Source organism: Oncorhynchus clarkii, unplaced genomic scaffold, assembly GCF_045791955.1.
Source record: "Oncorhynchus clarkii lewisi isolate Uvic-CL-2024 unplaced genomic scaffold, UVic_Ocla_1.0 unplaced_contig_566_pilon_pilon, whole genome shotgun sequence".
Lineage (NCBI taxonomy): Eukaryota > Metazoa > Chordata > Actinopteri > Salmoniformes > Salmonidae > Oncorhynchus > Oncorhynchus clarkii.
The window spans coordinates 60,328-80,877 of record NW_027260880.1 but is presented as its reverse complement, the minus strand read 5'-3'; the positions used below and the strand labels follow the sequence as shown (position 1 = coordinate 80,877).

The following is a 20,550-nucleotide window of genomic DNA, read 5'->3' as shown; positions in this document are numbered from 1 at the left end:
TACGTGTGTTTTTTTTGTCGGTGACGTCATGGGTGGGGGTAGGAGGTACAGGAGGATATATTCTTAAATCATCCGCCAACCAACCAGCTCCCTGGCCTAGTGAATTGATGGGAGAGTACCACCGGAGCGCGAGGGGAGGCGCATCGGGCACGCGGCTCACCCAACTCCCACAGCTCGAGCTCACTATATTCAGCGGCTCCGGTGCGCTCGAAACTTTATTCACTCCAGAGTCCAACACAGAGACGGACCTGTCGAGCTCTCTATTCCCCACTGCAAGCTAAGCACTCACTGGATAGAACACACGGACAACTTTTTACAGAGCTATTTCCGCCTCTCTATTTTTGGTTTTCATTACGGGACTTAAACCTGGGATTGTACCATTTAAAAAAGACGCACTTTTTGTTGTTGAAATATTTAAATGTCATGGTTTTTCATGTTCATTGTATAAATCATAATTTTGGGGTATAGTACTCGAAATATTTGAGAACAAGGGAAACTGTTACACATGTTTTCCAACCTCTGAAGAAGACTTAACAAGTTACTCGTTCTTGGGGGTTCGATAACAAGTGCAATGATTGCCAAGGTCTTCTGTTGGGATTGCCTTACTGCTCAACTCGTCTAAGGAGCCAGCCATGTCCTTTTGTCTGCTCTACTTCTGTCACGGAGAGAGGGCTCGGAGTGGCGGACGCGCACGAATGTGAATTACATTGCAGTCAACTACCCTACTTCAAAGCACTTCAGATATCCGCACAGTTCCGAAAAACAAGTGTTTAGGAGTTGTACCGCGGGCGACTGAACGGGACTACTCACATGTTCCTCTCCCCAAGGGATGGTTCTTGATCATCCGCGGGCAGGAGCGACTTTGCGGCTCCTACAGCAGGAGACGTTTTCTTGTTTTTGGGGAAATCGGAATTAAAGGGAGATGAGACCTGTACTTTGCTACTTCCTGCTCTGTACATCGTACCTGCTGAATGCTGTTGCTGAGGTATGATAGACATAAGGGCTTTTCGCAACCACTTTCTACGGGTTTGAATAAGACTATCCATGGTGGCAGGCTACAGTCAGGCACAGTGCATGCCTCTCTCTCTCGCTGTCACACTCTTGCTGGCGCGGGGGTCGTTTTGCGGGGTTGAGCGTGGGGGCGAATGGGTAGAGGGTAGTCTAGGGACTTCGGGCTCCTGGTGCTGTCCTTAGCGCGCATTTGTTCTGGAGAAGGGGCTTTGCTTGCCAGCAGTCGACATTGTTGCATGTTGTTTTACAAGTTGTGGGACACAACTATTTATAGACTTAACAATTGAGTAATAAGGTACTTGTCACAAAGTGCATAGATTTAGCATATTTTGGATACAAGTCACTTGATTTTGCAAACATATTAGGTCTACTTGTATTTATATTTAAAATGTTCTTTCTCAACCATTTTGTGCTGACTTTATGCATATTAAGTCATAAAAGCCTATTTGATTTTTTTTGTGCTATTTAATCTGCTAAAAAACGAACAAACAAGAAGCAAACTTGTAGCCCTAAGGCGACACAAATGTTTTGCAATATCAGCACCACCCCACTTGCCATATGAATGCATTGCATAGAACGCTTTCAGAAACAAGCATTGTAACTGCACCAAGAAACATATTTGACTTATTTTTGGCGGTCGTTCCAAATCTGTTTATGCGCGAGCCAACTGTGACAACGTTATGGTTGAGCCAGCCAAACGCTTTCATGGGAACCGCACTTGGGATATATAAATAGCCTAGGCTCTGTCGCTGTGAGGCCGAACACTCCTTCCAGCTTGAGAGAGAAACCTAGTATCCGCAACAAGTCACAAGTGCAAGTGTAGCGGACGGCCTATGAACAAGACTCAAGAGAGCCGAACATGAATGCTGTAATGGGCACACCTTTGCGTCATTTTTCCTCTCCATTAACCTGCATTAATAAGTCAATAATAGATAATGACGCAATGTATGCGTTCTTTTACAGTCCATGTGTGTCTTTAATCTTCATTGTAATCGTTTTGTCTTGATTTTGTGTGTGTGTAGGAAGTCCCGCAGGAGTTGATAGAGAGACTGTCCCACAGCGAAATCCACAGCATCAGCGACCTCCAGCGGCTATTGGACTCCGAGATAGACGCCCCCGTAGGTAAATTCTGTCTCTTGATACTTTCACGCACACGAACTGTGATTCCATTCCATTGAACTTTGCTCGAACCCCAATCTGTCGCACTGGGCGATACCAGAAAGGTGTTTACTTGTATTTATAAGTCACTTAGAACGGTGTCATAAAATTGACTAGGGGAAAGAACGATGATACCGAATGTATGAAGGTCGTACAGACGCAGCAGACATTATTTGGGCATACCCGATTGGATAGTGTTACTGATTCAGCGGCAGCAAATGCATGTTTTAGTTATTCTCTTGATTCACTAAATGGGAGTTGCTGGAGCCTGTGGTGCTCTCCGTGTCATTCTTACCTTGGGATCTCAGCAGCCAGTCAGCATGCTTCTTCAACAACTGTTGCTATGAAATGAATGGACTGACTGGTCAAGCTGCTCTCGGCACCGAGCGCGTAAAAGGCTTTGTGCCCCGCTGCTCGGCCCGGAGACATTTGGAGGGGATTATATGTAGTCATTTGGGTATTTTTAATTAGCTCATTGAAAACAGACAAACAAACAAACAACAGCGACACAGGAGCGTGTTAAGGCAGGGTCTCGTGGAGGAAATGCTCCCGGATTTGTACTCGAGGCCAGGGATGAGGGAAGGCCAGGTTTTCTGGAACAGAAAGTGGTGCATCCTACTTGGGAACTGATAACGAAAACACCAGCGCGAGATAAGACGCGTCTGACTCTGTAGTGTACACATGTGACATAGAAGGTGGACTTTCACCGCGGTATTTATTTTCCCGGACTCTATTTAGCAGTTGTCACCCACACTATGCTGGTGTTATGGTACTCAGGGTGCTGTGGCTGTAAACGGATAGGGACATGCGGCGCGTTGAACGGTGGCTGTAAACGGATAGGCGCATGCGGCGCACAGGGTGCAGCGAGCACAGCTTTTCTGCCGCAGTCATGTTCCTTGGAGGTGGTTGTCTCTTGTCGAGAGCAATCTAGCTGTCTGTCTCTGGCTCTTTTGAAGGGGAGATTCGGTTACAAGGGTGCGCTGGCACAAACTGTTTGAGTTCACATGAGCCTCTATTTACACAGGCCATCCACCATATATCAAATCTGGGCTTTCCCCAAGTCTGTCTTGTGGATGGAAATGGATAATTATATAATTGGCTTTTTAAACACCTGTGTTGGTAATGGAAGGTCTAGCTCATATACCAACTATGATTACTATTAACCATATGATTCATGTTGGCACTGTTGCTCCAAGAAACATTTGCTCCTATTCACTAATTAAATAGCCAATGGGCTTTTCTTTGGTTTGACTTATATACAGGGTTCATTACATCACTCACACCTATGTTGGGGTACAGATACAGTGCCTTGCGAAAGTATTCGGCCCCCTTGAACTTTGCGACCTTTTGCCACATTTCAGGCTTCAAACATAAAGATATAAAACTGTATTTTTTTGTGAAGAATCAACAACAAGTGGGACACAATCATGAAGTGGAACGACATTTATTGGATATTTCAAACTTTTTTAACAAATCAAACACTGAAAAATTGGGCGTGCAAAATTATTCAGCCCCATTAAGTTAATACTTTGTAGCGCCACCTTTTGCTGCGATTACAGCTGTAAGTCGCTTGGGGTATGTCTCTATCAGTTTTGCACATCGAGAGACTGACATTTTTTCCCATTCCTCCTTGCAAAACAGCTTGAGCTCAGTGAGGTTGGATGGAGAGCATTTGTGAACAGCAGTTTTCAGTTCTTTCCACAGATTCTCGATTGGATTCAGGTCTGGACTTTGACTTGGCCATTCTAACACCTGGATATGTTTATTTTTGAACCATTCCATTGTAGATTTTGCTTTATGTTTTGGATCATTGTCTTGTTGGAAGACAAATCTCTGTCCCAGTCTCAGGTCTTTTGCAGACTCCATCAGGTTTTCTTCCAGAATGGTCCTGTATTTGGCTCCACCCATCTTCCCATCAATTTTAACCATCTTCCCTGTCCCTGCTGAAGAAAAGCAGGCCCAAACCATGATGCTGCCACCACCATGTTTGACAGTGGGGATGGTGTGTTCAGCTGTGTTGCTTTTACGCCAAACATAACGTTTTGCATTGTCTCCCAGGTGGCTTGTGGCAAACTTTAAACAACACTTTTTATGGATATCTTTAAGAAATGGCTTTCTTCTTGCCACTCTTCCATAAAGGCCAGATTTGTGCAATATACGACTGATTGTTGTCCTATGGACAGAGTCTCCCACCTCAGCTGTAGATCTCTGCAGTTCATCCAGAGTGATCATGGGCCTCTTGGCTGCATCTCTGATCAGTCTTCTCCTTGTATGAGCTGAAAGTTTAGAGGGACGGCCAGGTCTTGGCAGATTTGCAGTGGTCTGATACTCCTTCCATTTCAATATTATCGCTTGCACAGTGCTCCTTGGGATGTTTAAAGCTTGGGAAATCTTTTTGTATCCAAATCCGGCTTTAAACTTCTTCACAACAGTATCTCGGACCTGCCTGGTGTGTTCCTTGTTCTTCATGATGCTCTCTGCGCTTTTAACGGACCTCTGAGACTATCACAGTGCAGGTGCATTTATACGGAGACTTGATTACACACAGGTAGATTGTATTTATCATCATTAGTCATTTAGGTCAACATTGGATCATTCAGAGATCCTCACTGAACTTCTGGAGAGAGTTTGCTGCACTGAAAGTAAAGGGGCTGAATAATTTTGCACGCCCAATTTTTCAGTTTTTGATTTGTTAAAAAAGTTTGAAATATCCAATAAATGTCGTTCCACTTCATGATTGTGTCCCACTTGTTGTTGATTCTTCACAAAAAAATACAGTTTTATATCTTTATGTTTGAAGCCTGAAATGTGGCAAAAGGTCGCAAAGTTCAAGGGGGCCGAATACTTTCGCAAGGCACTGTACAGGCCTATGTCATTGGTCATTTTATCATTAGACATAGTTGCATGTATGTTATTACTGATGTTGTCTGTTTGTTTTATCCACATTTCCTATTGGCAAATTCAGTTAACTTTATTGAATCACCAATGGTTAAACTTGTCTTGTGTCTCCTATCAGATCAACATAGCAATAACATTTCCTTAGATTATCACAACACACAAACACAGCACATGTGGAATATAGCAGGCCTACATTATGAAAGGACTTTTCCTCCACAATTCAGCTCGTCATCATATCGGTTGGACTGAGTGGAGTCTGAAATAGGTCTCAGTAGGGCTGGTTCTAGCAGCTAGCCTTAGCATGAGAGGATGTGTTTATAATTTAATTGAAATGCCTCCCTTCAAACAGTGGAATGTGTTCTGTTACCTGCCTGATTATTACTACCAGTACATACATCTGCCTGGAGGCCAACAGACTGCCTGATTATTACTACCAGTACATACATCTGCCTGGAGGCCAACAGACTGCCTGATTATTACTACCAGTACATACATCTGCCTGGAGGCCAACAGACTGCCTGATTATTATACCAGTACATACATCTGCCTGGAGGCAACAGACTGCCTGATTATTATTACCAGTACATACATCTGCCTGGAGGCCAACAGACTGCCTGATTATTACTACCAGTACATACATCTGCCTGGAGGCCAACATACTGCCTGATTATTACTACCAGTACAAACATCTGCCTGGAGACCAACAGACTGCCTGATTATTACTACCAGTACATACATCTGCCTGGAGACCAACAGACTGCCTGATTATTACTACCAGTACATACATCTGCCTGGAGACCAACAGACTGCCTGATTATTACTACCAGTACATACATCTGTCTGGAGGCCAACAGACTGCCTGATTATTACTACCAGTACATACATCTGCCTGGAGACCAACAGACTGCCTGATTATTACTACCAGTACATACATCTGTCTGGAGGCCAACATACTGCCTGATGGGCCAGTAGGCTGCCAGGCAGGCCATTGAAAGACCCAGAGGTGTATTTTCAGAGCTTTTGTTGTGAACGGCAGGACAGTAAAGCTAGTTACAGGAGAGAGGGACTGTACAAGGGACTGGGTCCTGCCTGTCAGAAAGTAGAGGGGGGTGAGAGAGAGAGATGGAGAGAGAGAGAGAGAGAGAGGGAGAGAGAGAGAGAACTGTCAGTTATCTATGTCTGTTTGTCCCATGGCATATGTTGCAACCATTGCATCCTAAACCCTTAACCCCTAGCCACTTCTTGAACTCTTATACCTTGTTGACAGATATGAGTTCTCACCCTCTTCAACTTTGGGAGAAGGGAGGGATGTGTCAGTGTCATTTAGAAGGAGACCTTCAGGGCTTATCTGGTCTTGGCGTGTGTTTTATATGGGTCTGTGCAGTGATGAGAGTCTGCAGTGATGAGAGTCTGCAGTGATGAGAGTCTGCAGTATTGAGAGTCTGCGGTGATTAGAGTCTGCAATGTCGAGAGTCTGCAGTGATGAGAGTCTGCAGTGATGAGAGTCTGCAGTGTCGAGAGTCTGCAGTGTCGAGAGTCTGCAGTGTCGAGAGCCTGCAGTGTCGAGAGCCTGCAGTGTCGAGAGCCTGCAGTGTCGAGAGCCTGCAGTGTCGAGAGCCTGCAGTGTCGAGAGCCTGCAGTATCGAGAGCCTGCAGTGTCGAGAGTCTGCAGTGTCGAGAGTCTGCAGTGTCGAGAGCCTGCAGTGTCGAGATCCTGCAGTGTCGAGAGCCTGCAGTGTCGAGAGCCTGCAGTGTCGAGAGCCTGCAGTGTTGAGAGCAGCCTCAGGGGCATGTAGGAGGTCCATGGTGGACGGGAGGGTGATTGTGTGTGTGTGTGTGTGTGTGTGTGTGTCAGGGAGTCAGTGAAGAGCAGTCAGCAAGGCGATGGTCTCTTCAGACAGGGTGACAGCTGAGATGACCTGCTGAAGTCTCGCCCCCCTGTCCCCCCTGGAGCCAGTCTCCTCTCCCCTTCTCCTCTCATCTTCCCCAGCCTCTTGGTCTGGCCTGTTCTTATCTGTCTATACTGAAGGACTGACAGAAAGGGGAACCTGACTCCTGACATGAGGCCTGAGGTGGAGAGGTGGAGTATCTGTAGCCTGTATTCCTATCTGCACTTCACTCTACAGGGAAAGGTTGTGCAACAACAACCTGAACCTACAGCTCTGCTCTGCCTGTTTACCTACCGTTGGCAACAGTTCAGGGCCTGTATTCTCAAAGCTTCTCAGAGTTCTGATCTAGGATCAGTCTTTGCCTTTTAATAAGATTATATGGACATGGGGGACCTGATTCTAGATCAGCATTCCTACTCCGATGATCCAGATTCACCCACAGCCACATGCCCGTTAAGACAAAATACTCCCACTGGGGAAAAACTGGTTGAATCAACATTGTTTCCACTTCATTTCAACCAAAAAAAATAATGTAATGATGTTGAATCAATGTGGAAATCTGGTTGGATTACAAAAAAGTAATCAACGTAAGGAAATGTTGTATTTTTTCCACCTAACTTTTGATCTAAATCCAATGAGGTGATTTTTTAGGGGGTTGATTTTACATTGAATTCACATTAGTTGACAACTCTACCCAATGTAAATTAAAACTAGACATTGAACTGACGCCTGTGCTCAGTGGGCTGATACACTATCTCACAGGAAGAACCATTTCCATTTCTCCATGACCAGGGTGTGAGGAGTGCCTACTGGAGGCAGAGAAGTCAGGCGCAGGAGAGCAGACGGTGTTACAACGGTGCAGTTTCATAATAAAAATCACAGTGAACAACAACAATAGATACAATGAGACAGAACCCCTTGGTGCGCCAGACATAACGTGCACATACACTTACAATAAACAATTCCAGACAAGGACATGTGTGGGAACAGAGGGTTAAATACACAACATGTAATTATGGAATTGGAACCGGGTGTGTGGGAAGACAAGACAAAACAAATGGAAAATGAAAGGTGGATCGGCGATGGCTAGAATGCCGGCGATGCCGACCGCCGAATGCCGCACGAACAAGGAGAGGGACTGACTTCGGTGGAAGTCGTGACACAGGGCCTGTATTCATAAGATGTCTCAGAGTAGGAAAGGCAACACTGATCCTAGATCAGTACTCCTACTCTGAGATACTTTATGAAAACAGGTCCAGAAGTGTTGTGTCAGCAGGTAGCATGCTGACAGTGAAAGGGGGAGTCAAACATAGAGAGAGAGACACAGAGAGAGAGAGAGACACAGAGAGAGAGAGAGAGAGAGAGAGACAGAGAGAGAGAGAGACACAGAGAGAGACACAGAGAGAGAGAGAGACACAGAGAGAGAGAGACACAGAGAGAGAGAGAGAGAGAGAGTCAATCTCCTAGCTAATAGAGGGAGTAATTTAGGAGTCATCAGAGGCAGTGTGATTCATGGCTGGAGACTGAGAAGGCTGCTGCAGGCAGCAGGCGTGTCATTACCAACAAGCCTTTACCTAAACCTTACCTGGAGTAGACAGGAGAGAGGAGGAGGGGTGTTCCTTACAGAGGTAGCATTATATCTTTCTCTGTCTGTCTTGTTTACTGTCTTTCTCTTCCTCTCGCTCCTTTCTTTTTTCTTTCTCTCTCTTGCTCATTCAGTTTGCTTCTGTGTCTTCATGCTTGCCTCTCTCTCGGTCTATCCATATCCGTTTCTCTCTTCTCCCCTGTCTCTGTCTATCCTTCTCCCTCTCTCGCTCTAATCACTATGTCCATCCATCTCCCTCCCTTCCCCCTCCCTCTCTCTTTCTCTCCCAGCCTGCTTTCTTCATGTAGAAAGGAAAACAACAGAAAGGTCTTTTGTGATGCTGAAAAAGCAGTAGTCAGTCCATAAAGGACTCCTTTATATGGCGTCTCCTTTTCTCTCTCCAGCCACTCTGACATGGCCTGTCTCCTCCCAGTGTCCATTGCCGTGACGCCCTCCCTGCTTGTCTTCCTTCTTCTCTGCCTGCCTGCCTGCCTGCCTGCCTGCCCCTCCCTCCCTCCCTCCCTCCCTCCCTCCCTCCCTCCCTCCCTCCCTCCCTCCCTCCTTCCCTCCTTCCCTCCCTGCCTGCCTCCCCCTCTCCTTCCCTCCCTCCTTGCCTGCGTCCCCCATCCTTCCTTCACTCCCTCCCTCCCTCCCCCTATCCTTCCTTTCCTCCCTCCCTCCCAACCTGCCTGCCTCCCCCTCTCCTTCACTCCCTCCCTGCCTGCCTCCCCCTCTCCTTCACTCCTTCCCTCCCTGCCTGCCTCCCCCTCTCCTTCCCTCCCTTCCCACCTAGAGAGAGAAAGGGGAAGACTAGATAGAGAGAAATTAAGGGGAGTTGAGAGGTAGAGGTAGCGGGTAGAGAGATAAAAAGGGAAAGAGAGTGATTGAGAGAGACGGGGAAAGGTAGAGAGAGATAAAGAGAGGGAGAGCAAGAGAAGGAGGGATGGAGGAAGAGAGAAGGGTTAACGGAGAAAGGTTAAGGGGCGAGTGAGAGAGAGACAGAAAGAGAAGCAGGCTGGGAGTTCTGTCAGTGACCCAAAGCGTTAAAAGGTTGTTAGGTGGAGACATCAGGCAGCTGTCACAACCTGTTTCACTGACAGGAGGGCAGACAGGACAGAGTGTGTGTGTGTTAGTGTGCGTGTCTGAATGTGTGCTTGCACGTCCTACGTGTCCATGCGTGCATGTTTGTGTGTCTGACTGAGTGCATATGTGTGTGTGTCCGTGCATGCGTGTTTTAGCGTGTGTGTTTGTGTGCCTTAGTGTACATGAGCCTACTTGACACAGTGATACCTATAGGTTTTGTGTTGGGCTAAACGGCAGGGAGACTGGGCTACCCAAGCAGAGCAGGTAAACATTAATCACTTCCTCTAGGGAGGGAAATCTTTTCTGGGTCACAGCTGTCTGACTGGGACGGTAGGTACCCTAGCTGTTATAAGCAAAAGATAGCTGGTTCAAATCCCAGAGCCGACTAGGTGAAACAAATCTGTCAATGTGCCCTTGAGCAAGACATTTAACCCTATTTGCTCCTGTGGTTGCTCTGGATAAGAGGGTCTGCTAAATGACTCGAATGTAAATGACTGACTAGCTGGCAGAAGCAAAGGCCCGCTCTCTCTCTCTTCCCACTGCCTGGGCAATGTTTAGGCTTGACAAGGCCTCGAAATGCAGCATACAGATGTAAATAAATAAACAAACAGAGGTTTATATAGACCTTGTACAGGAGAAGAAAAGCCTTTCAAACGTCTCATCTATAGCACAAAGGAGCTGTAAGTGAAGTCCTTGTGTTTACCTGAAGGCTTTGTCTAATGGTTGACTCTGGGCTTTACGTTGTTGAGCATAGTGAGTTGAGTTCTGATGTGTGTGTGTGTTCAGTATATGTGAACAGGTATGAGGTTGTGTCCCTTGAACAGGTGGGCTACCAGAGAGAGGACCCACCTGATCTGTAAACAGTGTCTCAGAAAGCTTCTGGACAGTCCAGCCTCTGTTCCCTGATCCACTGAACAGCCCTTTATCGTTTTACTGCTGTGTGTGTGCGTGCACGCCAGTCATGAGTGTGTGTGTGTGTGTGTGTGTGTGTGTGTGTGTGTGCACGCCAGTCATGAGTGTGTGTGTGTGTTTGCGGTCTGTACCATGAGTGTGTGTTACTTTGGCACCAGATCCTATAATAAAATGCATACTCTGGGTGGGGACCAAAACAAGCTGGGATTATCAGATGACCATGACTGTAATAAGGTGAGCAAGCTACAGTAAACTGTTAGCGTTCAGTTAGCTAACAGCCCTGCACTGTACTGTGGCACCATGACTGTAATAAGGTGAGCAAGCTACAGTAAACTGTTAGCGTTCAGTTAGCTAACAGCCCTGCACTGTACTGTGGCACCATGACTGTAATAAGGTGAGCTAGCTACAGTAAACTGTTAGCATTCAGTTAGCTAACAGCCCTGCACTGTACTGTGGCACCATGACTGTAATAAGGTGAGCAAGCTACAGTAAACTGTTAGCATTCAGTTAGCTAACAGCCCTGCACTGTACTGTGGCACCATGACTGTAATAAGGTGAGCAAGCTACAGTAAACTGTTAGCATTCAGTTAGCTAACAGCCCTGCACTGTACTGTGGCACCATGACGGTAATAAGGTGAGCAAGCTACAGTAAACTGTTAGCATTCAGTTAGCTAACAGCCCTGCACTGTACTGTGGCACCATGACGGTAATAAGGTGAGCAAGCTACAGTAAACTGTTAGCATTCAGTTAGCTAACAGCCCTGCACTGTACTGTGGCACCATGCCTGTAATAATGTGAGCAAGCTACAGTAAACTGTTAGCATTCAGTTAGCTAACAGCCCTGCACTGTACTGTGGCACCATGACTGTAATAAGGTGAGCTAGCTACAGTAAACTGTTAGCGTTCAGTTAGCTAACAGCCCTGCACTGTACTGTGGCACCATGACTAAACATAATTGCACTCAATGTAATTGTACACTTTCTGCCAAAAGTCAACATTTAAGCAAACATTTCCTATAAATAGTGATGTAAAACCACTAATTAGACTACTTGGCTGATGGGGGTTGATGACCACCTGTGAAACGACCACCTTGGTTTACATTACAAGATGGCCACGTGTGTGACTCAACTGTAGCCGCTGCATTCCTTCTGTGAAAGTCTCCCCCTCCTCCCACTGTGTTTAGTAATGGGTGAATAAGACTGAGCATGTAATTACACACTAAGAAAAGAGGCTTCCCTAAAGGTTCTTTTGGAAGAGTGATGGTTCTATGCGGAACCACAAGGACTCAATGAACCCATTGAGCCCTTCGATGGTTCTTTGCAGTTCAGAAAAGGGTTTCTCTGTTAGTGATAATTAAAATGTAGGGGTGGTGGCTCATTAGAATATTTCGGGGCATGGTTTGATCAAAGCTCATTTTGTACAACCGTGAGTGAGTGTCATTCCAGTTGATATCACCTGTGTTGTTATGACGTTGCGTTGTAAATCTGACTATGTCCAGTGACTGTGCCTTGTGACAGACTCACATATGGCCTTATGTCAACTGAGAACTGTTGTCTACCTCAGTTCTCACTTTTCCCCTCAGCGAGTCCCAGCAGTTCCAGGCCTAGCACACCTGATCCAACTTGTCAATTACCACAATAATAACACCTATGGGATTCAAACAATATAATATGGCTAACCAAAATAACAACATTTATGGTTCTTCAAACAGTACTACATATAACATTTAAGATTGATGAAGGTTCTTTATAGAACCATTCTCGATAAAGGTTCTATAAAGAACCTTAAAAGGGGCTCTGTATAGCTCCAAAATGGGTTGTAACCATAGCGGAACCCTTTTTTGGTGCTATATAGAACCTTTGATTAATGGTTCTGTATAGAACCTTAGGAAAGGGTTCTATATAGCACCAACAAGGGATCTGCTATGGTTCTATAAAGAACCTGCATCAATCTTAAATGTTCTTTGTAGTACCGTTTGAAGAACAAGCCAAATAACCCTATTTGGCACTATTTAGAAGCATTTCGTTTTAGTGTGTATATTAAGGTCTATGGCATGGTTTGAAACACACTATCTAGATCATGTTTAGTGTGTACATTAAGGTCTATGGCATGGTTTGAAACACACTATCTAGATCATGTTTGCTGTAACCCCTACTGGAGGAGGCTTGTGGTCGACTGTTTTGCAGCCGAACAACGATGATGATGTTGATTATTGTCGAGGTATGACATCATCAACTGTCTGCCAAGCCAATAAAGGCGGTTCATTTAACTCATTAAGCCGGTGACTAGGAATGTTTGTTGTGTAGAAGCAGGCTCCATAAAACATCAATGGAGGAAATGACGTAGTCTTTAGGTGAGGACCACACTAGCCACTTGTACCACAATGTAATTCACCTCCAATTAAGCTCTAGTGGGCTTGTAAAGTGTCATTAATGTAGGCTTGAGTGGTGAAACTGGGGTGAACTTGCTTGGTTGAGTAAGCTTCCTTTCTCTGTGTGTGTGTGTGTGTGTGTGTGTGTGTGTGTGTGTGTGTGTGTGTGTGTGTGTGTGTGTGTGTGTGTATGTGTGTGTGTGTGTGTGTGTGTGTGTGTGTGTGTGTGTGTACGTGTGTACGTGTGTATGAGTGAGTCTCTGCGACTGTGTGTGTCCGTGTGTTTGTGTGTGTGGGCGTGAGTGTCTGCGACTGTGTATGTGTGTGCGTATGTGTGTGTCGAGACATTGCATTAACACGGCTGCCTTCTGTTTTGACGAGGTGCGGAAAATGAGGTCATCGAGGAGACCAAGCCGATGCAGAAGCATCATAAGAACTACTCCCAACAGCATGGCTACTCAGACCTGAAGAGCTCACAGATACACAGCCGACGCAAGAGGAGCGTTGGTAGGTCTGCAACGCCACACAATCATCACATTACAACACATTACAACACAATACAGGGTTCACACACACAGGCTACGTTTGAACCAAGGCATGACAATGAATGGATATGATGTTAGGTTGTGTTTACCGAGGCACTTATAATGAAGACAAGACGTCTATCTACCAAACGTTTACCCTAGGATTCATGGGAGATTATCGCTGGTGAGGAAAGGGAGGGGTCACCGGTCTAGGGGAGCCTATGATTGGCTGTGGCGTGTAGATCTAAGACACACATGTCGGGAGGAGAAAAAAGTATCCTTAAGCGAGGAAATTCCAGACATTCAGTGTTCATGTCTCAACTCGCCGGGCCTTGACTTGTATTACCTGGGAGAGTGCCACGCGGGTAGAGGCATCCTCTGATAGAGGTCTGGAGAGGAGCCTAGTGTGTCGCTTGTAGGGATGTGTGACGGACGGGGTTCGAACCCGGGTCTTCCATATGACTGCATTAGCCCACTAAGCCACTCTTCAGGTACTCCTCACACAAGAAGTCTCCGGGCCTTAGTTACAGCCTGTAACTATGGGTTCTTCCTGGTTAGATTATGTACCATACCAAGAGGATGAGTAGTACTGCAGATGTTGTTGGCATCCAAACAAGCACTCACTCACTGTACTGTGTGCACGCGCACCAGCCTCGTTGTATAATGGTGGCATATTGTACTCGGTACTCTATTCTTTCTGGAGCACACCACAGGCTTCTCAGGGCATCACGTCTCAAATGAAGGGCTGGTCATGCCTTGCCTGCTGTTTGAATATACGTGCCAGTCACAGGAGGTTGGTGGCACCTTACTTGGGGAGGACGGGATCGTGGTAATGGCTGGAATGTTATCAAACACATGGTTTCCATGGTGCCAGTCCATTTGCTCCGTTCCAGCCATTATTATGAGCCGTCCTCCCCTCAGCAGCCTCCACTGGTGCCAGCACCCTTAGAAACAGGCGCATTATTCATGTCCTTTATCATAAGCCCTACATGCAGACATAAGGCTGTTTGGCCTAATCTAGCTGCATTAGAGCAGAACAAAGGAGCAGTCTTTCTCTAGAGTCTCCACTCACTCAGTTACTACCCAAACTCCTCAGGTCATAGGTCACGTCTCTTTATGTGGATTTGTCATCTTTTCCTTTGTGAATCTTCCTGGATCAGCCTTTAGTGCTGGTTAGGGTTTGAATGTGGTTAGGAGCTGATCCTGAATCAGTGATCAGTGATGTAGATGACATACTTAAGGGTGCTCAGAGATCTGAGTGTGTGTAGGGGTAAAAGATAAGAATAGCATACGTTCTGAAAGTAGTGTATCGTCCGATGGTCAGAAAACCAATGTACTGCTTCTAGCCAGTTCAATGATACAGCATCTAACAACCATTATAAACTGGGTAGAACGAGCGCTGAATGCTGATTGTCCGAAAGCCGTGGTATTTTACGTATTTTATTAGGATCCCCATTAGCTGCTACAAAAGCAGCAGCTACTCTTCCTGGGGTCCTCACAAAACATGAGACAGTATACCAGGGGTATGACAAAACATTTATTTGTACTGTTCTAAATACGTTTGTAACCAGTTTATAACAGCAATATGGCACCTCGGGGGTTTGTGGTATATCTCCAATATAGAACAGTCCTTAACCGTGGTGTATTGGCCATATACCGCATCCCCTCGTGCCTTATTGCTTAACTCTACTACATGGTTTCATTAAAAAGCATCTGAGTGTATATCTAAGTACCTCTCCCCCCCCCCCCCCCTCCCTCTCTCTCTCCAGAGGAGGCGGTGCCTGCGGTGTGTAAGACGCGGACGGTGATCTATGAGATCCCGCGCAGCCAGGTGGACCCCACGGCTGCCAACTTCCTGATATGGCCGCCGTGCGTGGAGGTCAAGAGGTGCACGGGATGCTGCAACACCAGCAACATGCGCTGCCACCCCTCACGCAGGCACCACCGCACCGTTAAGGTGAGAGATGAACGCAGTTTTCACACACGCACACGCACGCACACACACACACACACACACACACACACACACACACACACACACACACACACACTTTCCTCCCATTCACTTGGGTAAGTGTACAGTAAATCATGCAGGTTGATTAAGTACAAAAGAAGTGCTTAGGACATGTTCCCTCCCTCCCTCCCTCTGTCTCTGTCTCCATCCCCCTTCACCAGGCATTTGGCCTTCTCCCAAAATGTATTGTATACTCCCACACTCCGTTTTAGCCCCCTCGACGCCACCTCTCCCTCCCTCCCTCCCTCCCTCCCTCGATCCCTCCATCTCTTGGTTGGTGAGGGTCCAGGGTGTCTGTGCCAGGCAGGGAGAGACGGGACTTGGGTGGGAGGGAGGGAGTAAGGGTAGAGGGCTACAGCTAGGGCAGCAGCTGGAGGGTAGATCAAGGGGCACCAGCAGAGAGAGAAAGAGGGAGAGGTGAATGAGACAGAGGAGAGAGAGAGAGAGAGAGAGGGGAGATAGAGGGGGAGGAAAAGAGAGAGATGGGAGAGAGAGAGAGAGAGAGAGAGAGGGAAGGAAAGAGAGAGAGAGATGGAATAGAGGAGAGAGAGGGGAAGGGAAGGAGAGAGAGAGGGAGGGAAAGAGAGAGAGGGGAGAAAGAGAGAGAGATGAGGGCAGAGAGAGAGGGAGGAAGAGAGAGAGAGAGAGAGGCCAGAGAGATAAATATGGTGACAGAGATAGAAGCAGACAGAGAGAGACAGAAATACAGCAGTGTATGGTATGGTAAACAGGTTGTAAAGCCCAGTTGCCATCTGTGTGTCTTGACTGTCCTGCGTGTCCCATTCCGGCAAGCCCCTGTCACAACTCTCTGCCTGTGTTCCTGTAAGCAGGCAGAGAGAGAGAGGGAGGGAGAGAGAAGGAGTGTTGGGTGGGGGGAGTGTTCTAGCAGTATTTTACGGTAACTAACACCCCTTGTTAGTCTGAAAAACCCCCTGCCTCTGTTTCTCCTCAGAGGAGACACCGCTGACTTCAGTTGGGATGTGTTCCTGGTCTATTTACCCTTCAGCTTGTTACTGCTTCTGGTCCCTGTGTGTTTATCTATCATGGAAGCAGGCAAAGTACTGTGCGGTGTAGGATGGCTGGGAACGAATAGGGGGAGCATAGGAGCACATCCTGTTCTTAAATATCTCGTGAATGTGTGTGTTTGCTGATCTTGTGTGTGTGTATGAGACAGTATCGCTGTACTCTATCCATCGTGCTGATCTTGCCTGGTCACATGCTGGTGAGACATGGTTATCAGCTGTCATGCAACCTCCACTGCTGCCCCATGCCAGGGCTTCAGCTTTGGAGATAGCGCCGCGATATCCGCTAGCCAGAGTAATAACAAAAATACCATCACCAGTTTCCTGGCTCAGCAGTACTGGCCAGTCAGCTTTCAAAGGGATAGGCGGCCATTTTGTGTCAGGACATTGGCTATCTGCGGTGCAGTTGCAGAAGTGGTCTAGCGTTCTCCATAGAGGACTGAGTGACTGGGAGGAACAAGTGGTCCACTGTGGCTCTCAGTGGGTATGGCAGTGCTTAGTCATGATGTCTGAGTGGCCTCCACTGTAGTCTCGCCCTCACCTGGCCTGTCTGCTTGCTTGTCTGTCTGTCTCCTTGACAGCCCACTGTCCTTCTGTCTGTCTGTCCTCTCCTTAAAAGAAGCCCAGGGGGAAAACACTACAACGTTAAGCTATGCTTTCAGTGAGAGGGTTATAAGGACTGGTGTGGAGAAAGAGCGGAAGATGGACAGAGGGTTGGGTCTGGGACAGTGTCTCAGAATGCCCTCTCTTGTGGTCGCCCTCCGTGTCCCCCTCCTGACCCCCTTGGATCCCTTTCTTCACACAACACAGGGACAGGGAGCAGGGGGGAACCCTGGAGCCAGCCGTGGGCGGCGGTTTTGTGGGGAGGTTTTCCGTGTTGGACCAGGGAGGGAGCTGAGAGAGAGAGGCTCTATCCCGGTAAAGGTCAACCGACGGGGGTGACTCCAGTCAGCAGACATTCAGGATATTTGGTGTGAAGAACATTGTCTCCTCCTGCCAAATGTTTTCTTTCCCGTCTTTAGGAATAGAGCTGAATGGGGTCCTCTCTCTCTAACTCTAGGTCTCGCCAGCCCCAGATGTTTTCCTTGTGCTAGATGTGAGGGATGGAGGGTTGGAGGTATGGGAAAATAACGCATTGTCGGTTTCTTTCCACCTTGTGCCGTGATGTATTTCAGTATTGGAGCTAAATGCACTTTATTTATTTTTCCCTTTTCTTTCTCCTTCCGTTTCTCTCAGTAAAGAGTCTGTGTCGGCCTGCTGCTGTACGTTTCTCTCAGTAAAGAGTCTGTGTCGCCCTGCTGCTGTACGTTTCTCTCAGTAAAGAGTCTGTGTCGCCCTGCTGCTGTACGTTTCTCTCAGTAAAGAGTCTGTGTCGCCCTGCTGCTGTACGTTTCTCTCAGTAAAGAGTCTGTGTCGACCTGCTGCTGTACGTTTCTCTCAGTAAAGAGTCTGTGTCGCCCTGCTGCTGTACGTTTCTCTCAGTAAAGAGTCTGTGTCGGCCTGCTGCTGTACGTTTCTCTCAGTAAAGAGTCTGTGTCGGCCTGCTGCTGTACGTTTCTCTCAGTAAAGAGTCTGTGTCGGCCTGCTGCTGTACGTTTCTCTCAGTAAAGAGTCTGTGTCGGCCTGCTGCTGTACGTTTCTCTCAGTAAAGAGTCTGTGTCGGCCTGCTGCTGTACGTTTCTCTCAGTAAAGAGTCTGTGTCGGCCTGCTGCTGTACGTTTCTCTCAGTAAAGAGTCTGTGTCGCCCTGCTGCTGTACGTTTCTCTCAGTAAAGAGTCTGTGTCGGCCTGCTGCTGTACGTTTCTCTCAGTAAAGAGTCTGTGTCGCCCTGCTGCTGTACGTTTCTCTCAGTAAAGAGTCTGTGTCGCCCTGCTGCTGTACGTTTCTCTCAGTAAAGAGTCTGTGTCGGCCTGCTGCTGTACGTTTCTCTCAGTAAAGAGTCTGTGTCGCCCTGCTGCTGTACGTTTCTCTCAGTAAAGAGTCTGTGTCGCCCTGCTGCTGTACGTTTCTCTCAGTAAAGAGTCTGTGTCGACCTGCTGCTGTACTGTGTCGACCTGCTGCTGTACGTTTCTCTCAGTAAAGAGTCTGTGTCGCCCTGCTGCTGTACGTTTCTCTCAGTAAAGAGTCTGTGTCGCCCTGCTGCTGTACGTTTCTCTCAGTAAAGAGTCTGTGTCGACCTGCTGCTGTACGTTTCTCTCAGTAAAGAGTCTGTGTCGGCCTGCTGCTGTACGTTTCTCTCAGTAAAGAGTCTGTGTCGGCCTGCTGCTGTACGTTTCTCTCAGTAAAGAGTCTGTGTCGGCCTGCTGCTGTACGTTTCTCTCAGTAAAGAGTCTGTGTCGCCCTGCTGCTGTAAGTTTCTCTCAGTAAAGAGTCTGTGTCGGCCTGCTGCTGTACGTTTCTCTCAGTAAAGAGTCTGTGTCGACCTGCTGCTGTACGTTTCTCTCAGTAAAGTGTCTGTGTCGCCCTGCTGCTGTACGTTTCTCTCAGTAAAGAGTCTGTGTCGGCCTGCTGCTGTACGTTTCTCTCAGTAAAGAGTCTGTGTCGCCCTGCTGCTGTATGTTTCTCTCAGTAAAGAGTCTGTGTCGCCCTGCTGCTGTACGTTTCTCTCAGTAAAGAGTCTGTGTCGCCCTGCTGCTGTACGTTTCTCTCAGTAAAGAGTCTGTGTCGACCTGCTGCTGTACTGTGTCGACCTGCTGCTGTACGTTTCTCTCAGTAAAGAGTCTGTGTCGCCCTGCTGCTGTACGTTTCTCTCAGTAAAGAGTCTGTGTCGCCCTGCTGCTGTACGTTTCTCTCAGTAAAGAGTCTGTGTCGACCTGCTGCTGTACGTTTCTCTCAGTAAAGAGTCTGTGTCGGCCTGCTGCTGTACGTTTCTCTCAGTAAAGAGTCTGTGTCGCCCTGCTGCTGTACGTTTCTCTCAGTAAAGAGTCTGTGTCGGCCTGCTGCTGTACGTTTCTCTCAGTAAAGAGTCTGTGTCGGCCTGCTGCTGTACGTTTCTCTCAGTAAAGAGTCTGTGTCGCCCTGCTGCTGTACGTTTCTCTCAGTAAAGAGTCTGTGTCGGCCTGCTGCTGTACGTTTCTCTCAGTAAAGAGTCTGTGTCGGCCTGCTGCTGTACGTTTCTCTCAGTAAAGAGTCTGTGTCGCCCTGCTGCTGTACGTTTCTCTCAGTAAAGAGTCTGTGTCGCCCTGCTGCTGTACGTTTCTCTCAGTAAAGAGTCTGTGTCGCCCTGCTGCTGTACGTTTCTCTCAGTAAAGAGTCTGTGTCGCCCTGCTGCTGTACGTTTCTCTCAGTAAAGTGTCTGTGTCGGCCTGCTGCTGTACGTTTCTCTCAGTAAAGAGTCTGTGTCGGCCTGCTGCTGTACGTTTCTCTCAGTAAAGAGTCTGTCTCTCAGTAAAGAGTCTGTGTCGCCCTGCTGCTGTACGTTTCTCTCAGTAAAGAGTCTGTCTCTCAGTAAAGAGTCTGTGTCGCCCTGCTGCTGTACGTTTCTCTCAGTAAAGAGTCTGTCTCTCAGTAAAGAGTCTGTGTCGCCCTGCTGCTGTACGTTTCTCTCAGTAAAGAGTCTGTGTCGACCTGCTGCTGTACGTTTCTCTCAGTAAAGAGTCTGTGTCGCCCTGCTGCTGTACGTTTCTCTCAGTAAAGAGTCTGTGTCGCCCTGCTGCTGTACGTTTCTCTCAGCAAAGAGTCTGTGTCGACCTGCTGCTGTACGTTTCTCTCAGTAAAGAGTCTGTGTCGACCTGCTGCTGTACGTTTCTCTCAGTAAAGAGTCTGTGTCGCCCTGCTGCTGTACGTTTCTCTCAGTAAAGAGTCTGTGTCGCCCTGCTGCTGTACGTTTCTCTCAGTAAAGAGTCTGTGTCGCCCTGCTGCTGTACGTTTCTCTCAGTAAAGAGTCTGTGTCGCCATGCTGCTGTACGTTTCTCTCAGTAAAGAGTCTGTGTCGCCCTGCTGCTGTACGTTTCTCTCAGTAAAGAGTCTGTGTCGCCCTGCTGCTGTACGTGTCTCTCAGTAAAGAGTCTGTGTCGCCCTGCTGCTGTACGTTTCTCTCAGTAAAGAGTCTGTGTCGCCCTGCTGCTGTACGTTTCTCTCAGTA

The 20,550-nt window shown here is 47.5% G+C and overlaps 1 protein-coding gene across 1 annotated transcript in view; it reads left to right on the top strand.

Annotated features, from left to right (window-relative positions):
* Window positions 1-217: 217 nt before the first annotated feature.
* LOC139402056 (platelet-derived growth factor subunit A-like) overlaps window positions 218-20,550 on the top strand; it is a 39,001-nt gene continuing 18,668 nt past the window's right edge. The window contains exons 1-4 of the mRNA XM_071146119.1: window positions 218-985; window positions 2,034-2,133; window positions 13,288-13,413; window positions 15,200-15,387. Of these exons, the coding sequence (XP_071002220.1) occupies window positions 923-985; window positions 2,034-2,133; window positions 13,288-13,413; window positions 15,200-15,387 (477 nt within the window). The 5' untranslated portion in view covers window positions 218-922. The remainder of the gene's footprint in view (window positions 986-2,033; window positions 2,134-13,287; window positions 13,414-15,199; window positions 15,388-20,550) is intronic.